Source organism: Hemicordylus capensis, chromosome 4 (assembly GCF_027244095.1).
Source record: "Hemicordylus capensis ecotype Gifberg chromosome 4, rHemCap1.1.pri, whole genome shotgun sequence".
NCBI classification, from domain to species: domain Eukaryota; kingdom Metazoa; phylum Chordata; class Lepidosauria; order Squamata; family Cordylidae; genus Hemicordylus; species Hemicordylus capensis.
This window is the reverse complement of record NC_069660.1, coordinates 57,170,517-57,185,797: the sequence shown is the minus strand read 5'-3', so window position 1 is coordinate 57,185,797 and position 15,281 is coordinate 57,170,517. Positions and strand designations below refer to the sequence as shown.

Sequence of the window (15,281 nt, the reverse complement as noted above, 5' to 3'; positions counted from 1 at the left end):
GTCCTTTCTGAGGGCATGAAGTCTACCAAATTTCTGACACATAGGTGCAGGAGTTTTTGTGCCTGGACACGTCAACATTTGTAGTTTTTCCTTCTCCTTTTGATACCAAAAATGATCATTCAGACTGACTTACAAGGACTCTTTTGCATTTCTTGGCAGAATGGGATGAACATTGCAAGGATGGTGGGCCCTTCCATTAACATGAAGCCTGACAAACTGCAAACAAAAATGTCTAGAGTTTCTGTGCAAGGACACTTTAAAGTTTAGGGTTTTCCTCCCCTTTTTGACACCACATTGGCAAAAAAGTGAAAAGAAAACATTTTACAAACCAAATTGAAGTGCTTCAGGCAGTTTTGCATAGATTTGATATGGATCGTCCAGCTGCCAGTTCAGTCCCAAGTCAGAGCCAATCTGTCAAAAGCACCCTGCTTTGATTCAGATATAAATGCCAGTATGAAGCATAGCATAGCCCTCATTGGAGTCTCCTTTACTGGAGCCACACTGGTTTTGCCAGAGGGTATCATTTATCATATTTAATACTTTATTCCCCATTGCATAACCTCTGAGTTTTCATAGAACAGTGACGTGGCATGTTCTGGAAAGGCTAGTTTAACTGAAGAGAATTGCTGAATTCTTTAGCTGGCTCTGCTTCTAGTTCATGAAGTCACCTTCCCCAAGTTGTCTTAACTCCTTGTTAACTCCTCTTTGCTTTGTAACATGTTAATCTCTGTGTTTAGAGTTTAAATGTAGTTTAGCATTAGTGTTTTTGGAATACCTTTTGTGATGTAGCTTTGACTGAAAAGCTGGCCCAAGGTCAGTGAACTTGATGGCTCAGCAGTTAGTCAAACCCAGATGTCCCCAGTCCTAGTCCAACACTTGCATTTTTGTTGTAAGTGCTTAGTAGTACTCACAGAAACACATAAAGCATTCATTTTTCTTTCTACAGAGAACTGGAACGTAATAACCTGACAGAAGTAAAGAAGGGTTGGTTGTATGGTTTGAGGACATTACAACAGCTCTATATCAGCGAGAATGCCATTTATAGGATCAGCCCAGATGCATGGGAGTTCTGCCAAAGGCTTTCAGAACTGTAAGTGCTAAGTTTGTTTTACTAGGGCTTTCCCCTAATTAATGCTAACGCTAACTGGAGTAAAATCAGTGAAAGGCATGACTTTCCCTAAGCCTGTTCAGGGGAAGCTGCATAATTCATTTCTCCAACAGAAATGTCACATTTTTCTTCTCAAGTAAAATTGACTTCTAATGTTGTGCTTCCATATTCTTACTATTTCAGAGATTTCTTCTTAATGGTGTACATTTCATTTCAGAGATCTATCGTACAACCAGCTGACACGCCTAGATGAGTCTGCTTTTGTTGGACTGAGTTTATTAGAGAGATTAAATTTGAGCAACAACAAAGTCAGTCACATCGCTGATGGTGTCTTTAAGGGACTTTCAAACCTACAGACTTTGTAAGTACACATAATTCAGAGGAAAAAATGCATTTTTCAGTTAATGAAGTTAGCTGAGATGGGAATGTTAAATTGCCCAACCTAGAGCTGCCATATACTCGTAACACCAAAGGAGAGGCCTTTGACCTTTTCTTTATATTGCATTTTTTAAAAAGGTACAAATGTCTTCATTGCAAGACAAAGCTACTCAGTATTGCTTTTCTGTGTAATTAGATAACACATGGTTGTATTATCTCTTTAGCCTACTTCTTTAAGGGAAGTAAGTTTATGAGATCACCTGGCGTGTGTGTGTGTGTGTGTGTGTCCATCAACTTTGCAATGCCTGGACCAATATAAACCAAACTTGGTACAGTTGTAAGGACACCTCATCAGCGTAATTTGTGGTTATCCACCCCAATTTAAGATGGCAGACATGTGAACATTTGAGGCAAAAGAGGGTTAACTTGTAAACCGCCTAACCGATTTGAACCAGGTTGTTACAGCCACAGGGACACCTCAGTGACATAGTTTGTGATGATGTCATCCACCCCAATTCAAGATGTGGATGTGTGAACGTTTGAGGTGCAAGTGGGAACCGATTGGACCAAATATGGTACATTTGTAGGGACAGGTCAAATCCATAGTTTGTGATGATGTCATTCAAGATGGTGTCATTCAAATCCACAAACTATGGATTTGACCTGTCCCTACAAATGTCCCTACAATTCAAGATGGTGAACATTTGAGTCACTATTGGACTAACTTGTGAATTGCCTAACCTATTTGGACCAAAATTAGTCCAGTTGTAGGGATAGTGGAAGCAAAGTAGGCAGATTCATTCTTACCAGAAAAGCTTTGTGTGGTTTTCCGCCACACCATCTTTATATTTTCTTCCATGGAAGAGCTTACATAGGAAGCTGCCTTGTATCGAGTCAGACCATTGGTCCATCTTGCTCAGTATTGTCAGGACTAACTGGCTGTGGCTTATCCAAGGTTTCAAGCAGGAGTCTTTCTCAGCCCTACTTGGAGATGCTAGGGATTGAACCTGGGACCTTCTGCATACAGAGCTTATCTATCTATCTGTCTATCTATCTATCTGTCTATCTATCTATCTATCTATCTATCTATCTATCTATCTATTTGATTTATATACTGCCCTTCCAAAATGGCTCAGGGCGGTTTACAGTTAAAACAAGCCACTAAAACAATAAAAAGCTAAAACAAATTAAAAACAATATAACAACAATTAACAATTTAAAAACATTTTAAAACAGCAATTAAACAATTTACAGCAATTAAAAACCCAAAAATCGGCTTAAAATTTAAAAACCATGGAAAGCCAGGCCAAACAAATACGTTTTAAGGGTATGTCAGCTTATGTTCTGTCAGCTTTAGTCTCACACCAAAGCTTCTTTTTCAGGATACCCCAGGATTCCCACAGCAATATATTATTACTCTGAAATGGATATTTTCTGCCTTTTTAGAAGAACAATATAGTTATATCACAGACTCCTATTGCAGCATCACTAATGAGAAGCAGTTTGGCTCCTCTGCAGCCTTCTGTCTTCACCACTTACGTAAACCTAGCATGTCCTAAAAAGACATGAGAGCTGACACAAACGTTTCTCAAGAATAGAAGCTGTTCTAAATGATCTGATAAAATGATAATGCTTGAGTAGGTGTGTCACACCCAGGGCTGGCCCTTTCATGAGGCCCAGTGAAGTGGTCACCTTGGGTGGCAGGCATGGGAAGGTGGTACTACCACCTGCCGGCTCCACCACCAACCCTACTCAATTTCTCTTTCTGTTTGTCCTCTCCTTTCTTCTGTGCCCCCCACCCCTAGGATGCAATCCATAGAGACACCACCACTGCATCAGCCAGCTCCTCCATAATCTGCACTCTTTTCCTCAGGAGAAAAAGTGGAGGAAAGACACTCTAGCTAATGTCTCTCCAGAACTTTTATCTCCTTCACTTCCTCTTCCAGGAGGAGGAGGAATGTTCAGATGATGAAGGAACCACTGCTGTGGTGAGTGTGAACCACCAAGGAAGTATTCATAAGAAAAGACAGAACTTCCTGACTACGCAACAGATATTCTGGATCAAAAATTAAGCTAAAGATCACACTAAAATAAATTGGTTTGTCTTCAAGGTGTTCGTTTACGTCATCAGATGCACAAAGCAGTCTTAGTATTTTCAATCATCTTTTTTATTGTCATAGACCAACATAATCTTAGTGTTTTGCACTATAAGCATTGCAAGCAAGCTACCAAGAAAATATTCCTGTAAGGTTCACACTTTTCCAAATGGTTTTTTATTAACAGTAATTCATCCTTTTCAATAACACTGACTGCATGCTTGCCTGTCATTCATCGGAGCTGAGCAGCAGTATAGCCCAATTCTGTAAGAGTCTCTTCTGTCTTCCTGGAAGGTTCCCTGCTGTCTGTCTTCCTTTTAGCTTCACACTGCTTTTCTTCTTCTTCTTTCTGGCTTTCATTATAATCCTATGCATATTTATTCAGGTTTCACTGTGTTTAATGGGGCTTACTCCCAGAAAAGGGCATAGGATTGAGCCTTTGCCTTGGGGTTGATAGAAGAAGTAGGAAGGGTTGATTTACCAGTACAGTTTTGAAACTCTGGCTGACATCCAGAGCAACAAAGCTCTGGCAGAGCGAGCAAATTGTGCTTCTGCGAGGTTAGCTTAGTTTTAAAAAAGAGAGGAATTTGCAGAATTGCACTATAGCACTCTTGAGCAAATTACTCCATTAAAACAAAGGTGGTGTGCCACGGTTGAACAACTATAGCTCATGCATGCTTGCTAATTTTGTGCTACTGTAGTGTTCTTCCATAAGCAACATACTTGTTTTGGATATTGGCCAGTGACAGAGAAAAAGGGAACTAGAGAATCCCCACCCCCGCCTTTCTCTGCATCCCTTTTTCTTTATATGCCACTTTAAGAACTTTTTTGTTGAAAAGCATGTATAATTATTGTTAACAGTAACACAATTATTACCTTCCCTCCACCTAATCAAGCTAATTATATAACTATGCTGTCAGTTATACATTAATCCACCCATTCATTGCTACAAACTGGAACTGTGTCTATTTGTTAAAAGCTCAGGGACATTATAAAAGAAGCAAGTGGGGAATTTCACTTTTACTTCTGGTTACCAGTTCTCCTTTCTGTTTCATGACTCTGTTCAAGAATCCAAATAGCTTGGCAGAAAGATTTGTACTGCTATAGGAGGTCTTGGTCCCTATCCTCTGCCATGTTTTTAATTTTTCTAAAGGCACTTTGGTGTATTATTGGGTTTAGAGCACATAAGAGATAGTGTATTTGCATGTGTGCATGGAGCACATATTTAAGGAGTTTACTCTTTGGTCCTTTCCAGGCACAAGCTGGGGTTGGGTTTGGGGTTTTTTTGTGGGGGGTGGGGTGGTGGTCAGTGGTATTAAGCAGATCAGCTGTTGATACCATTCATGTCCCAGCTTCCTCCTAACTAGATGCCTTGCAAAGTAGGATAATATTTATTAGTATGGGGAGGGCAGAATTGTCCAGAACTCTATATTGAGCTCAACGTTAAGTAGAACAAAAGGCCCAGGCCTGCTCCAGTGCTTCTCATTTAATGTGTTTTCAACCTCTTACAAAATAGGAGAAGGGGTCGAGCACCCTTTCACCTCAGGCAGCAGAATGTCTTGGACTACCTGACTTGATTAGCAAGCCAGAGGTTGCCAGTTCGAATCCCCACTAGTATGTTTCCCAGACTATGGGAAACACTTATATCAGGCAGCAGCGATATAGGAAGATGCTGAAAGGCATCATCTCATGCTGCGCAGGAGATGGCAATGGTAAACCCTTCCTGTATTCTACCAAAGATAACACAGGGCTCTGTGGTTGTCGGGAGTTAACACCGATACGACGACACACTTCACCTTTACCACTAGTCATGCCTGTGCCACAAGATGTGGAGGTGGCCACTTGTTTGTATGGCTTTAAAAAAGGATTACACACATTCATGGAAGGTAGGCCTATGAAAAGGCTATAGAGAAACTCCACGTTCAGAGGTGATATTCAGTAGCTTCCTGATTGCTGGAGGGAAGCAGTAGCAGATTACTGTTGCCTTCAAGCCCTGCTCACATGCTCCCTGGAGGCGTTTGGTTGACCCATTGTGAGAAGCAGGATGTGAGACAAAACGGATCTTTATTTCATTCTGCAGTTCTGTTTATGTTCTCTTATGGCATTACAGAATGCAGGGCAAGTGAAGAGAGAGGCATAGAATGCTGAGGAAAGAGTAAGAGGGAAGTATATTGGTAGCATTTGGAGGAATGGCCCCCTTCAAAATTTTGTGGTGAACAAAACTCTATAAAAAGTCCTTTCTCACCTAATCAGTTGGTCTTTCTATTCCTGACTCTTCCAATCCTGGTTTCTGAAGGAGGCATCATTGCCCACTATTGCTGTGGAGCCTGGAAGTGCAGCTACTGCTCTAGGAGACCCACCAGCCAGGTGCCTGATTCTGCACCCACACCTTGTCCTCATCTAAGCGAATCACTGGGCTGCTGAGCCCCTAGGTTGAAACAGAGTCCAGAATCAGAGCAGTCACTAGCTTTGAGCACTCTTTGTGTGGGACAGTTGCAGGAGACTGCTCTGCACTGCCCTGGAAGTTTTTAGCAGCTTGAGTCTTTGACTTGCATGCAGTATATCTGTGTCTGTCTGAGAGCCCCTAAGACTGAGTGAAACCCTGAGATAGATGCCTCTGAGGCTGCTCTACTCTCTGCCTGGGCTTGCCATGGTCCAGCCTCTGCACTGACTGCCTGAGAATCCCAGTGCTCCCCTTGTTAATCTGTGGGCTTGTGCAGGGCCACAGATGTTGCTGCTACACCAGCAGCCCATTGCCTCTGTTTGCCCTTCTTTAGCAAAAACTTTGCCAGGAACCCTAAATCTTGCCCAGGAGAAGAAAGTCCTTCCTTTGGCATTGCATACAAAAGAGCAGATGGAGCAGTTTACCTGTCAATTTCTCCTCCACCCTTTTGCTCCTCTTCTTTTTGCCTAGACCCAGACTCTCTTCCTCAGGGTCTCCTAGCCCTCAGGGATATAGTTTTGGAAAACATAGGTGGCTGCAGAGGGAATGGGAAATCATCCCTTACATGGCAAGATCCTGGTGCACCAGCATAGGTTAGTCTAGATGTCAACTTGTTTGTAAATGCAGAGGTGCTTTACTTCTCTCTGCACTTTGATGAAATATAAGCCAGAAGACTTATTGAGAGGGGTCTTCAAAGTTATGGAACCAGCTATAGGCATCGTATTGGGCTGTACAGACATTTAAGTATTTTTTGTGTGATGATGCCTATAACACTACAGATCCTCATGAATGAAACTCTTACAGCATTGGTGCAACAAACAGGAGTTTATACAATGATGTAATGTGTTACTCTTTAGATAATGTAAGATTTGTGTGTGGATTTGTCACATACCTTTTATTTTTAAATTTTGCATTGATTGTCTAATATGGACATTCTTGTTGATAAAATGTCGATGAAGCTCAGTTCCTGCATTCAGTGAGCTATAAAAGGCAAGTGAGAATAGTTACTCTGATAAATTCATGACCTTTCATGTAAAGGAAATGCGCTGCTGAATCTAATTATCCCTTAATGAAGCATCTTCCCCCTCTTCTCTTCTGTACTTGGGGCAGAAGTGCAATGCAGGGGTCAGGCAGAAATCCCATTAGCGTGTAACAGGATTTGTTAGCAGAACCAGCTGAACTTCTCTCTGCAAATCTGCTCTTTTATGCCTAGCAGTTCTGCACCTGACCTATATATAATCTCCTAATATGCTAGCTTTATTACAAGCATCTCACTCAAGAAGATTAAGTAATGTACTAGCAGCATTAATTCACTTCCTAAATCTCTTCAAGAGGATCCCTCCATTTCTGATAAATGTGTTATCACATTCACTGAATGTTAGTTCAGTGTTCGTGAGCTGGCAAAACAAACAACCAATGCTGTGTGGCTTCAGAGACTCAAGCACATCACTGACTTTCTGTGGCTTGAGTAGTTGATTTCCACTGTTTATCTTTGTACCTCAAGGTCACTTCACATATTAAAACTGCTACATGAAGGTGCCCAAAAACTGTGTTTGCATGACCTCGTTTCCCATAAATAGGCCAGCAAATGCACAAATGTTGTGGTCCCTGTAAGCAGCACTGCCATGTAAAAAACAGTATGCAGCAGATTTCACAGAGGTTGTAATAAATGAAGCACCACTAAACATTCTAGTCTGGTAAAATGGCAGTGTGTGTTTCTTTGCAAAGGCGATGAGATTATACATTTCAAAAAGTACCATAAAAATGACAATTTCTGCTAAGACAGGAATTATCTGGTGTTGGAATTATACAAAAATTTCAACATGTTCTTTTGATATGTCTGTGTTCATTTATAATTTTATATATTTATTTTAGAGACCTGCGAAATAATGAGATTTCCTGGGCTATAGAAGATTCAAATGAAGCATTTGTAGGACTTGACAGACTCAATAAATTGTAAGCCTTATAAGCAGTAGAACTTATACATTTGATGCATTTCAAGCTTCATTTCTATTTTATGCATTTTGCTTGTGACACGTTAAAAAAAAAAAGACAATGTGAATTGAAAACGTCTTCATTCACCCTTTATATCAGCAGTTTATCAAGAAATGTTTGTCCTGAGACATAATGAATGTGACTTTTAAAAAATCTGTCTTATACAGAAATTATCGTGTATTGAAACCCTGCTAACTGGGCTAACTACCACCTTTTTAAAGGATAGCTCTTTAGCCGCGGTGGGGAAGCAATTATCCTTGTCCATCCCAGCATAGTGTCTCTACAGTTCTTTGGGGCAGGAACTCTTTTGATACATAAACCACTTTGTGAACATTTTTGTTTGATAAAGCAGTAATAATAATAATAATAATAATGATAAAGCCTCACTTCATGAGGAAAGGCGTCAGGAACTGACTAGCTGCCCTGTTTCGGCTGTGTTCTCATAATTGCAAAGATTCTGGTTACAAAGTTAATTAGGATGAGCAAGCCCCACAGAGCTGATTGTGAGAGCACAGAATTTCAGGGCAATCTTGGTTAAACTGCTCCAGTTAACCAGGATAGATAACTAAGATTTGAACCAGAGTTATCTATCTTGGTTAAATGTTGGTTAACCAGGGTGATCTGACCAGGATTGCCCTGAAATTCTGCACTATTCTGGCCATTGCTAGTATTGAATACGCTCCCTGTTCCCTTCAGGGATTTATTAATAATGATGATAACCATAATATTATCTGTCCTTTTTCTGGTCAGAGATCATAATAAAAGTGATTCTGATTCTGAATATTATTATCGTTTACTGCTTTTCAAAAATGGTTTTAAAAGAAGTTTGTATGGAAAACATAGTTAAGGCTCAGCAGAGATGAAAAGGGACTTAAAGCCACAATAGTGGAGAAATATGCTATGTTATTACTGTGTAAGAGGTGAGAAAGGGCTTGAACACTTCTGGTACCATCGTAATGATGAACATTTGTAACTTGTTTCAACATTAAGATTTTATTGGGCTATGTTTTAGGATTCTACAAGGAAATCAGATCAAGTCAGTTACAAAGAGAGCATTTTCTGGTCTTCAAGCCCTTGAATATCTGTAAGTATATCTTTTTCTCTTTTCTGTCAGCTAAACATTCTTTTCAAATATGTGTATATCCCAGTTTGCAAAAGTGCAATATGAAGTCAACTCATGAGGTTATGACTCTTGTTTAATTTCCAGAGATTTAAACAACAATGCAATAACATCTATTCAAGAAAATGCTTTCCCCCAGCCTCCGCTTAAAGAGCTGTAAGTAACTAGTTTTACATGTTAAGCAGATATCATAAAATGTTTTAGATGCAAAGTTGTTGGTTTAAAAAAAGAAATTGGCAGTGCACATATGTTAGAACACTTGAATCTTAAATTCTGGAATGTGTTCCCTGCTGAAATAAGGGCCTTCCCATCTCTGGCAACTTTTAAAAAGTCTCTAAAGACTTATTTTCTCACCCAAGTTTTTTAACTGGACTGTGGTTCTAAATTGTTTTAAGGTCTTCATTTTTAATCTGTTTGATGTTGTTGTAAACCACCCAGAGACGGAAGTTTGGGGGAGTCTACAAATTTGAAAAATAAACGTTGTAATGGTTTACCGTAGTACAAAAAGCTCAAACATGCCAAATGCTATCCAAACACAGAATATTTCCCCCCTTCTCAAGGTGCTTGCACCCTAAAAACCTATTCATCCAACTCTTTTGTACTCTGCAAAGTGATTTCTAGGCAGCAACCTCCTGTTAAAAAACTTTTCTGATATCTAGACAGCTCAGTGTGCCTTATTTCGGAGCATTATGGAACAAGTAGCAGAGAGTTAGAAAGGACTCTAATAAACCCATGCATAAGAATGAATGAGATTAGTGCTTGGAAGATGGATTTTACGTTCTTATCATGTTCTGTAATACACAAGCAATAAATTGAAAAAACGGAAGTAAAATAGAAAAGCACTGATATGGGCTAAAACAGTTGGCAATTCTCATTCTTTCCTTTCTGGAGAGATGGTTTTGGGATTAAAATATTTGTCATATTTTGACATCTTTCTTTGATAAGCCCTACTATTTTCAGCAGCTTGCAATGTTAGGAGCAAAATGCTATTCACTTACGAAAAGCATTTTTTGTCGTCATGATGATGCAACCTTGTGGAGTAACGCAAGGATTTGTATTGCAAGTAAACCAGTATTCTGGAAGGGTTGGATCATTCAGGGCATCATCAGGCTTTCTCAGTTGAGGTTACCCTCTTTGGCCTTCAAAACATTTCATATGCTGCAAAGGGAGCATACTGAGCTACCCCCCAGCAGATGCCTGGCAATATTTAAAGTTGTAACGCTGTTTAATTGGCTCTTTTGGTCCCAATGCATGTGAAATAACAAGGGTTATGGAAGTTAAAACATCTTATAGAACTTCAGCAGAGGCCTAGGAGGCCCATAACATTGTATGTGATTTTATAAAACATCACAGAGTTAAATAAAGTACAGACCTACATAATTCCCTTGCACTGTGTGACTGGAATGAGATTTTATTAAACATCTCTACTGCCTCCTGTGATTTCAAATTAAGATTTATCCAACAAAATATTGTCCTTAGGACATATTGGACAGCTTTGAAACTTAAGACTATTGGAATTTGTACTTCCACTACAGATGCTGGAGATAATGGAACAACTAACACCAATCAAATACATTCACCCTGGGCATGCACTACTATAGATCTTTTTGGACTGAAGTGATAAGACATATTCCTTTGATCTGTCAGCAATATTGTTTGGTTTTAGACCTTCCTTATCAAGACTGTCTGTTGAGAAATGGAAATTTTTAGAAAGGATCTTTCTTTTTGCAAAGTGTATTACTTTGTTAAACTGGAAAAGTATTACTTTTCCAGGAAAAAAGTTCCAGACATAAAGTGTGGGTATGACTTGTAGAACTTCAGCTCATGAAGTTTTATTTACTGAACACAACTTGCTCTGCACATTTAACAAGATACAGAGCTGTTCTCTAGAATCATTTTCTATGTAAGCATGCACCATGCTATATGTGTATTCCATCACCACCACCATTATTCTCCTGCTCCTGCTCCTGCTCCTCCTCTGTTTTATATTTTCTCTTTCTCACATAGGGGAGGCAGGCAGGCGGTGAGGGGCTAAAAGAAGTAACGTAATGGAATCATCTATATTATTATTTATTTAAATTATGTATACCCCGCTCCTCCAGTGCAATACTGCTCAGGATGGCTCACAAAATTAATAAAATAGGTAAACCAATATAAAAATGTGAAATTAAGAATTAACTAACAGCAGAACCCAATTAAAACCAAATTTAAAAGTTGAAAGTTAAAAAAAATTAAAAGCCAGCCAGATATAACATGTAGACAAAACATTTAAAAGCCTCTCTTAAAAGGTGGGTCTTCAAATTAAAACAAAAAATGAGAAAGGGAGCATCCCCAGAAATATAGTTTTGTTTATAAATCTTTATTACAGTATATGTAATGCTGAGCACAAAATATTATTGCATAGAATACAACAAATTGTTTTAAAAGAGACACATTATGGTGGGGAAATGGCAATGTTGAGACTTAAAGATAAGGGAACTTGTGTTCTCTAAAAGAGCAGAGGTTACAGTGCTTTCTGCATAATTGGAAAAAAGTGGCAGTATGGGGAAAGTGGCAGTATATTTAAAAAAAAAAATACACCCAAACCATTTTTGTGCAGATTTGTTAAACAATGTAATTTTTCTTCAAAAGCCACATATGATTGGCAGAATAATCATGGTCAGTGGACATGAAGGTCCAGTTTAGAGAACTGGGGTTACTCTTTCCTTCACAAGCACTGTCCTATAGACATTCTCTAAAACAGTCATTTATTTATTTATCTATTTTATCATCTTTATATACCGCCTGATATGTGTATTTCTAGACAGGGTAAATTTAAAACACAACAAATATTTTTTAAAAAATAAAACAATTTCATGAAATAAAAACAATTAATTTCAGTTAAAAGCCTGAGAAAACAGATGTGTCTTGAGGAGCTTCCTAAAAGCAATCAGAGATGGAGGTGCTCTTATTTTAACAGGAAGCATATTCTAAAGCTCTGGGGCAGCCATAGAGAAGGCCTGGTCCTCAAACAAGTCAGTGGCAACCATAACCAGACCTCCCCAGATGATCTTAATAGGCAGCAGGGTTCGTGACAAAGTGCTCTTTATTGAATGTCATAAAACATTTATTTTTAATAGATGGGCCTTTTTTTTTTAAGTGGGTCTCTGTAGAGGATTCAGAAGCCCTAGTCTCTTGGGGCTTTTCATTCTCTTGTGTATATCAGAAATGTGACACAAAATGGTGACTAAAAAATAATTTTCCAATAGCCTGATGTGTGCTATGGCTTTTCACCAGTTACATTCCAAATTGGTCTCAAGAGAGAGAAACATCAGAACCATACCAGGCAGCAGGAAACATGAGTTGTTTCTTGCACTGAATCTGAAAGCACAAGCCATATCCTTGGGCCCTCTTGTACTTAGTGCACAGTCCCCCCCCGACACACGGACACTCTTGTTTATACTAGCCTCAATATCATTTGCAAGATATTTCTAAAACAATTATATAGGAAATTGATTCACAACCCAGCCTTACCATGGAACAATCATCTGACATAATCCAGGTGTGTAACTTATTACAGAAGAGTGAGAATGGACAAAGGAGTGCAAGAGAGTCCACAGTATAAAATAGACACCAAAGCTGCTGGGAATATGATACATTTTACCATGCAGATCAAGTTTATAATGTTGAAATGTTGGTGAATGGATATATATACTAAGAGATATATGTTGGACGAAACTCAGCTTGGTAACTACAAGTGAGATGTCATACTTTTGTTAGGTCAGAAAATTACATGTTCTATTTACCTTATGTTTTCAGGGTGCTGAACACCAGCAGTTTACTGTGTGACTGCCAACTGAAATGGCTGCTCCAATGGCTTACCCACAACCATTTGCAAGATGCTGTCAGTGTCAGTTGTGCTCACCCTGAATGGCTGGCTGGGCAGAGCATCCTTAGCGTGAACTCTGAAGACTTCGTGTGTGGTTGGTGCTCTTAATAACATTGGTTTTGTTTGGTTTTTTTAAAAAAAAATATGATGGACATCCTTATGACAGCCATCCTGAAAAATTGTGTGGGTTGGGATAAGGAATACAGTTTCACTGACTTGCCCATTGGATAGTGACTTAATTTGATTTTTGAGGGTTTTGCTGCCCAGCAGTACTGTAAGAAACATGCTACCCATTTGTGTATATTAAACTGTATATACAGATTCCAGAGGCTATCCTGAACACTTCAAGTTTATATTCAGTGATGCTAGCAAGTTAATATGTTACTAGGAACAGGTATTTTTCCTTATGGTTCCACTTTGGGGAGAATAAGAGTCGATTTCTCTGCATCCTGTGGGAAATCTATGGTGGGGGGTGACCTTTGTGGCAAGGGGTGTGGAAGTAGAGTTTTATTTTAAACCAGTGAGAATACTCTAGGCCAGTGTTCCTCAACCGCCGGTCCACAAGGCATGAGGTATTGGTCCGTGGGGCATCACTAATAAAAACCACCCCCCAAAAAAACAATTTAGGGCCAGCCAGGGCTGCCTCTGCGAGCTCTCCGGAGCTCATTTCCAGGCAGCCCTTGCTGCTGGATAATGTTCATTTCGATGAATGTTATCCAGCAGCGAGGACTACCTGCCTGGAAATGAGCTCTGGATCCCGGGCACCGCCCCCTTTCCATGTGACATCATGCACAGAGGGGCAGGTGCTGGGATCCACGGAGTCTGGGCAAGCAGCAGCAAGGGCTGCTTGGAAATGAGCTCTAGAGAGCTCCCGGCAGCGGTGGCCACCGCAGGCCCAAAATTGTTTGTGTGGTGCCTGGGGGTGGGGGTGAGGGTGGCAACCCCTTTACTAACTGCTGGTCCAGGAAACTGCACACGAAGAATGTACTGGCCCATGACTCCAAAAACATTGAGAAAAACTGCTCTAGGCTATGCTTGTACTTCTGAGAGCCTCCTATAAATGCCCCCCCCCAAATATTAAACAAGCAATGCTGTAACCTTTTGTTTGTTTGTTTAGCAACACCTTGTTAAGTTACACAGTTAAAACAGAAGTTTTAATTTGATATTTCTTGAATGGAATAAAATGGTAACTTTGAAATTCTTGAAGACAGTGGATCTTCTTTAGGTGGATAGAAGCCTACAACTTCAAAATCAAAAGGGGCTTTATCTCCTGCTTTCCTTCCAGCAATTATAAAGCATTTGTCCACACCCACTACATATAAATTGCCAAAATAATCAAAAATAAAATAAGCATGTGTTAACACATAAATTGTAATTAGGCAAAAGAATCCATATTGCCTGTGGCCAAATGGAGTAATTTTTAAAAATAGATATTCAGATAGTCCATTACCAAATATTTGAGCAAGGAAAGGTAACAAAATTAATATCTAAAAATGGTTCCTTTTTCCAAACAGGCCTACAGCTTTTCTTAAAACTTTAGACACTACTCATAGTAGTGGATTGAATCTGTGGATCTGTTCCTCAGCATATTCCATAACGATGAGATAGAAGGACCCCTGACACAGTCTCTGCATCATTTTACAATGTATCTGTCAGTGGTCTTATGTTCTAATGCTGATATAATCCTGTTACACAGCCAGGTGCGAAAGTAGAAATACTGGTTTGAAGAGTTAGCAGTGAGAGCAAGTGTCACCTACAGCACAAACTGAACAGTGTTACAGTTTGCATCGGTGTGTGTGACTGCAGTTGCATGCTCAAAAGGAAGGCCAGCTAATCTTCATCTTGTTTTTCATAGATGACTTTCCCAAGCCACAGATCAGAGCACATCCTGAGACTACGATTGCACTAAGAGGCACCAACGTCACCCTGACTTGCAAGGCAGTGAGCAGCAGTGATTCACCCATGTCTGCCACCTGGAGGAAGGACAGTGAAATATTGTATGATGCAGACATAGAAAATTTTGTCAGGTACCAGCAACAAGATGGTGACGTTCTGGAGTATACTACTGTCCTGCATGTTTTCAGTGTGAACTTCACTGATGAAGGAAAATACCAGTGTATCATCTCCAATCATTTTGGATCCAATTACTCCAACAAGGCCAAGTTGACTGTCAATGGTATGCAGCAGTGTTGTTGGGCTTTTTTGCTTTAGAAAAATGTTATCTAAAGAAGCTTTGGAAACTAGTTTGTATAAACATTAGCATTGTTTGCTCA

General features: G+C 39.6%; 1 protein-coding gene across 2 annotated transcripts in view; it reads left to right on the top strand.

Moving 5' to 3' along the window:
* Positions 1 to 15,281, top strand: part of LRIG2 (leucine rich repeats and immunoglobulin like domains 2) — a 76,660-nt gene that overhangs the window by 39,740 nt on the left and 21,639 nt on the right. For both annotated transcript variants that reach the window (XM_053245636.1, XM_053245635.1), the window contains exons 7-13: positions 947 to 1,090; positions 1,326 to 1,469; positions 7,901 to 7,981; positions 9,033 to 9,104; positions 9,228 to 9,296; positions 12,939 to 13,102; positions 14,864 to 15,184. In XM_053245636.1, coding sequence (XP_053101611.1) covers positions 947 to 1,090; positions 1,326 to 1,469; positions 7,901 to 7,981; positions 9,033 to 9,104; positions 9,228 to 9,296; positions 12,939 to 13,102; positions 14,864 to 15,184 — 995 coding nt within the window. The remainder of the gene's footprint in view (positions 1 to 946; positions 1,091 to 1,325; positions 1,470 to 7,900; positions 7,982 to 9,032; positions 9,105 to 9,227; positions 9,297 to 12,938; positions 13,103 to 14,863; positions 15,185 to 15,281) is intronic.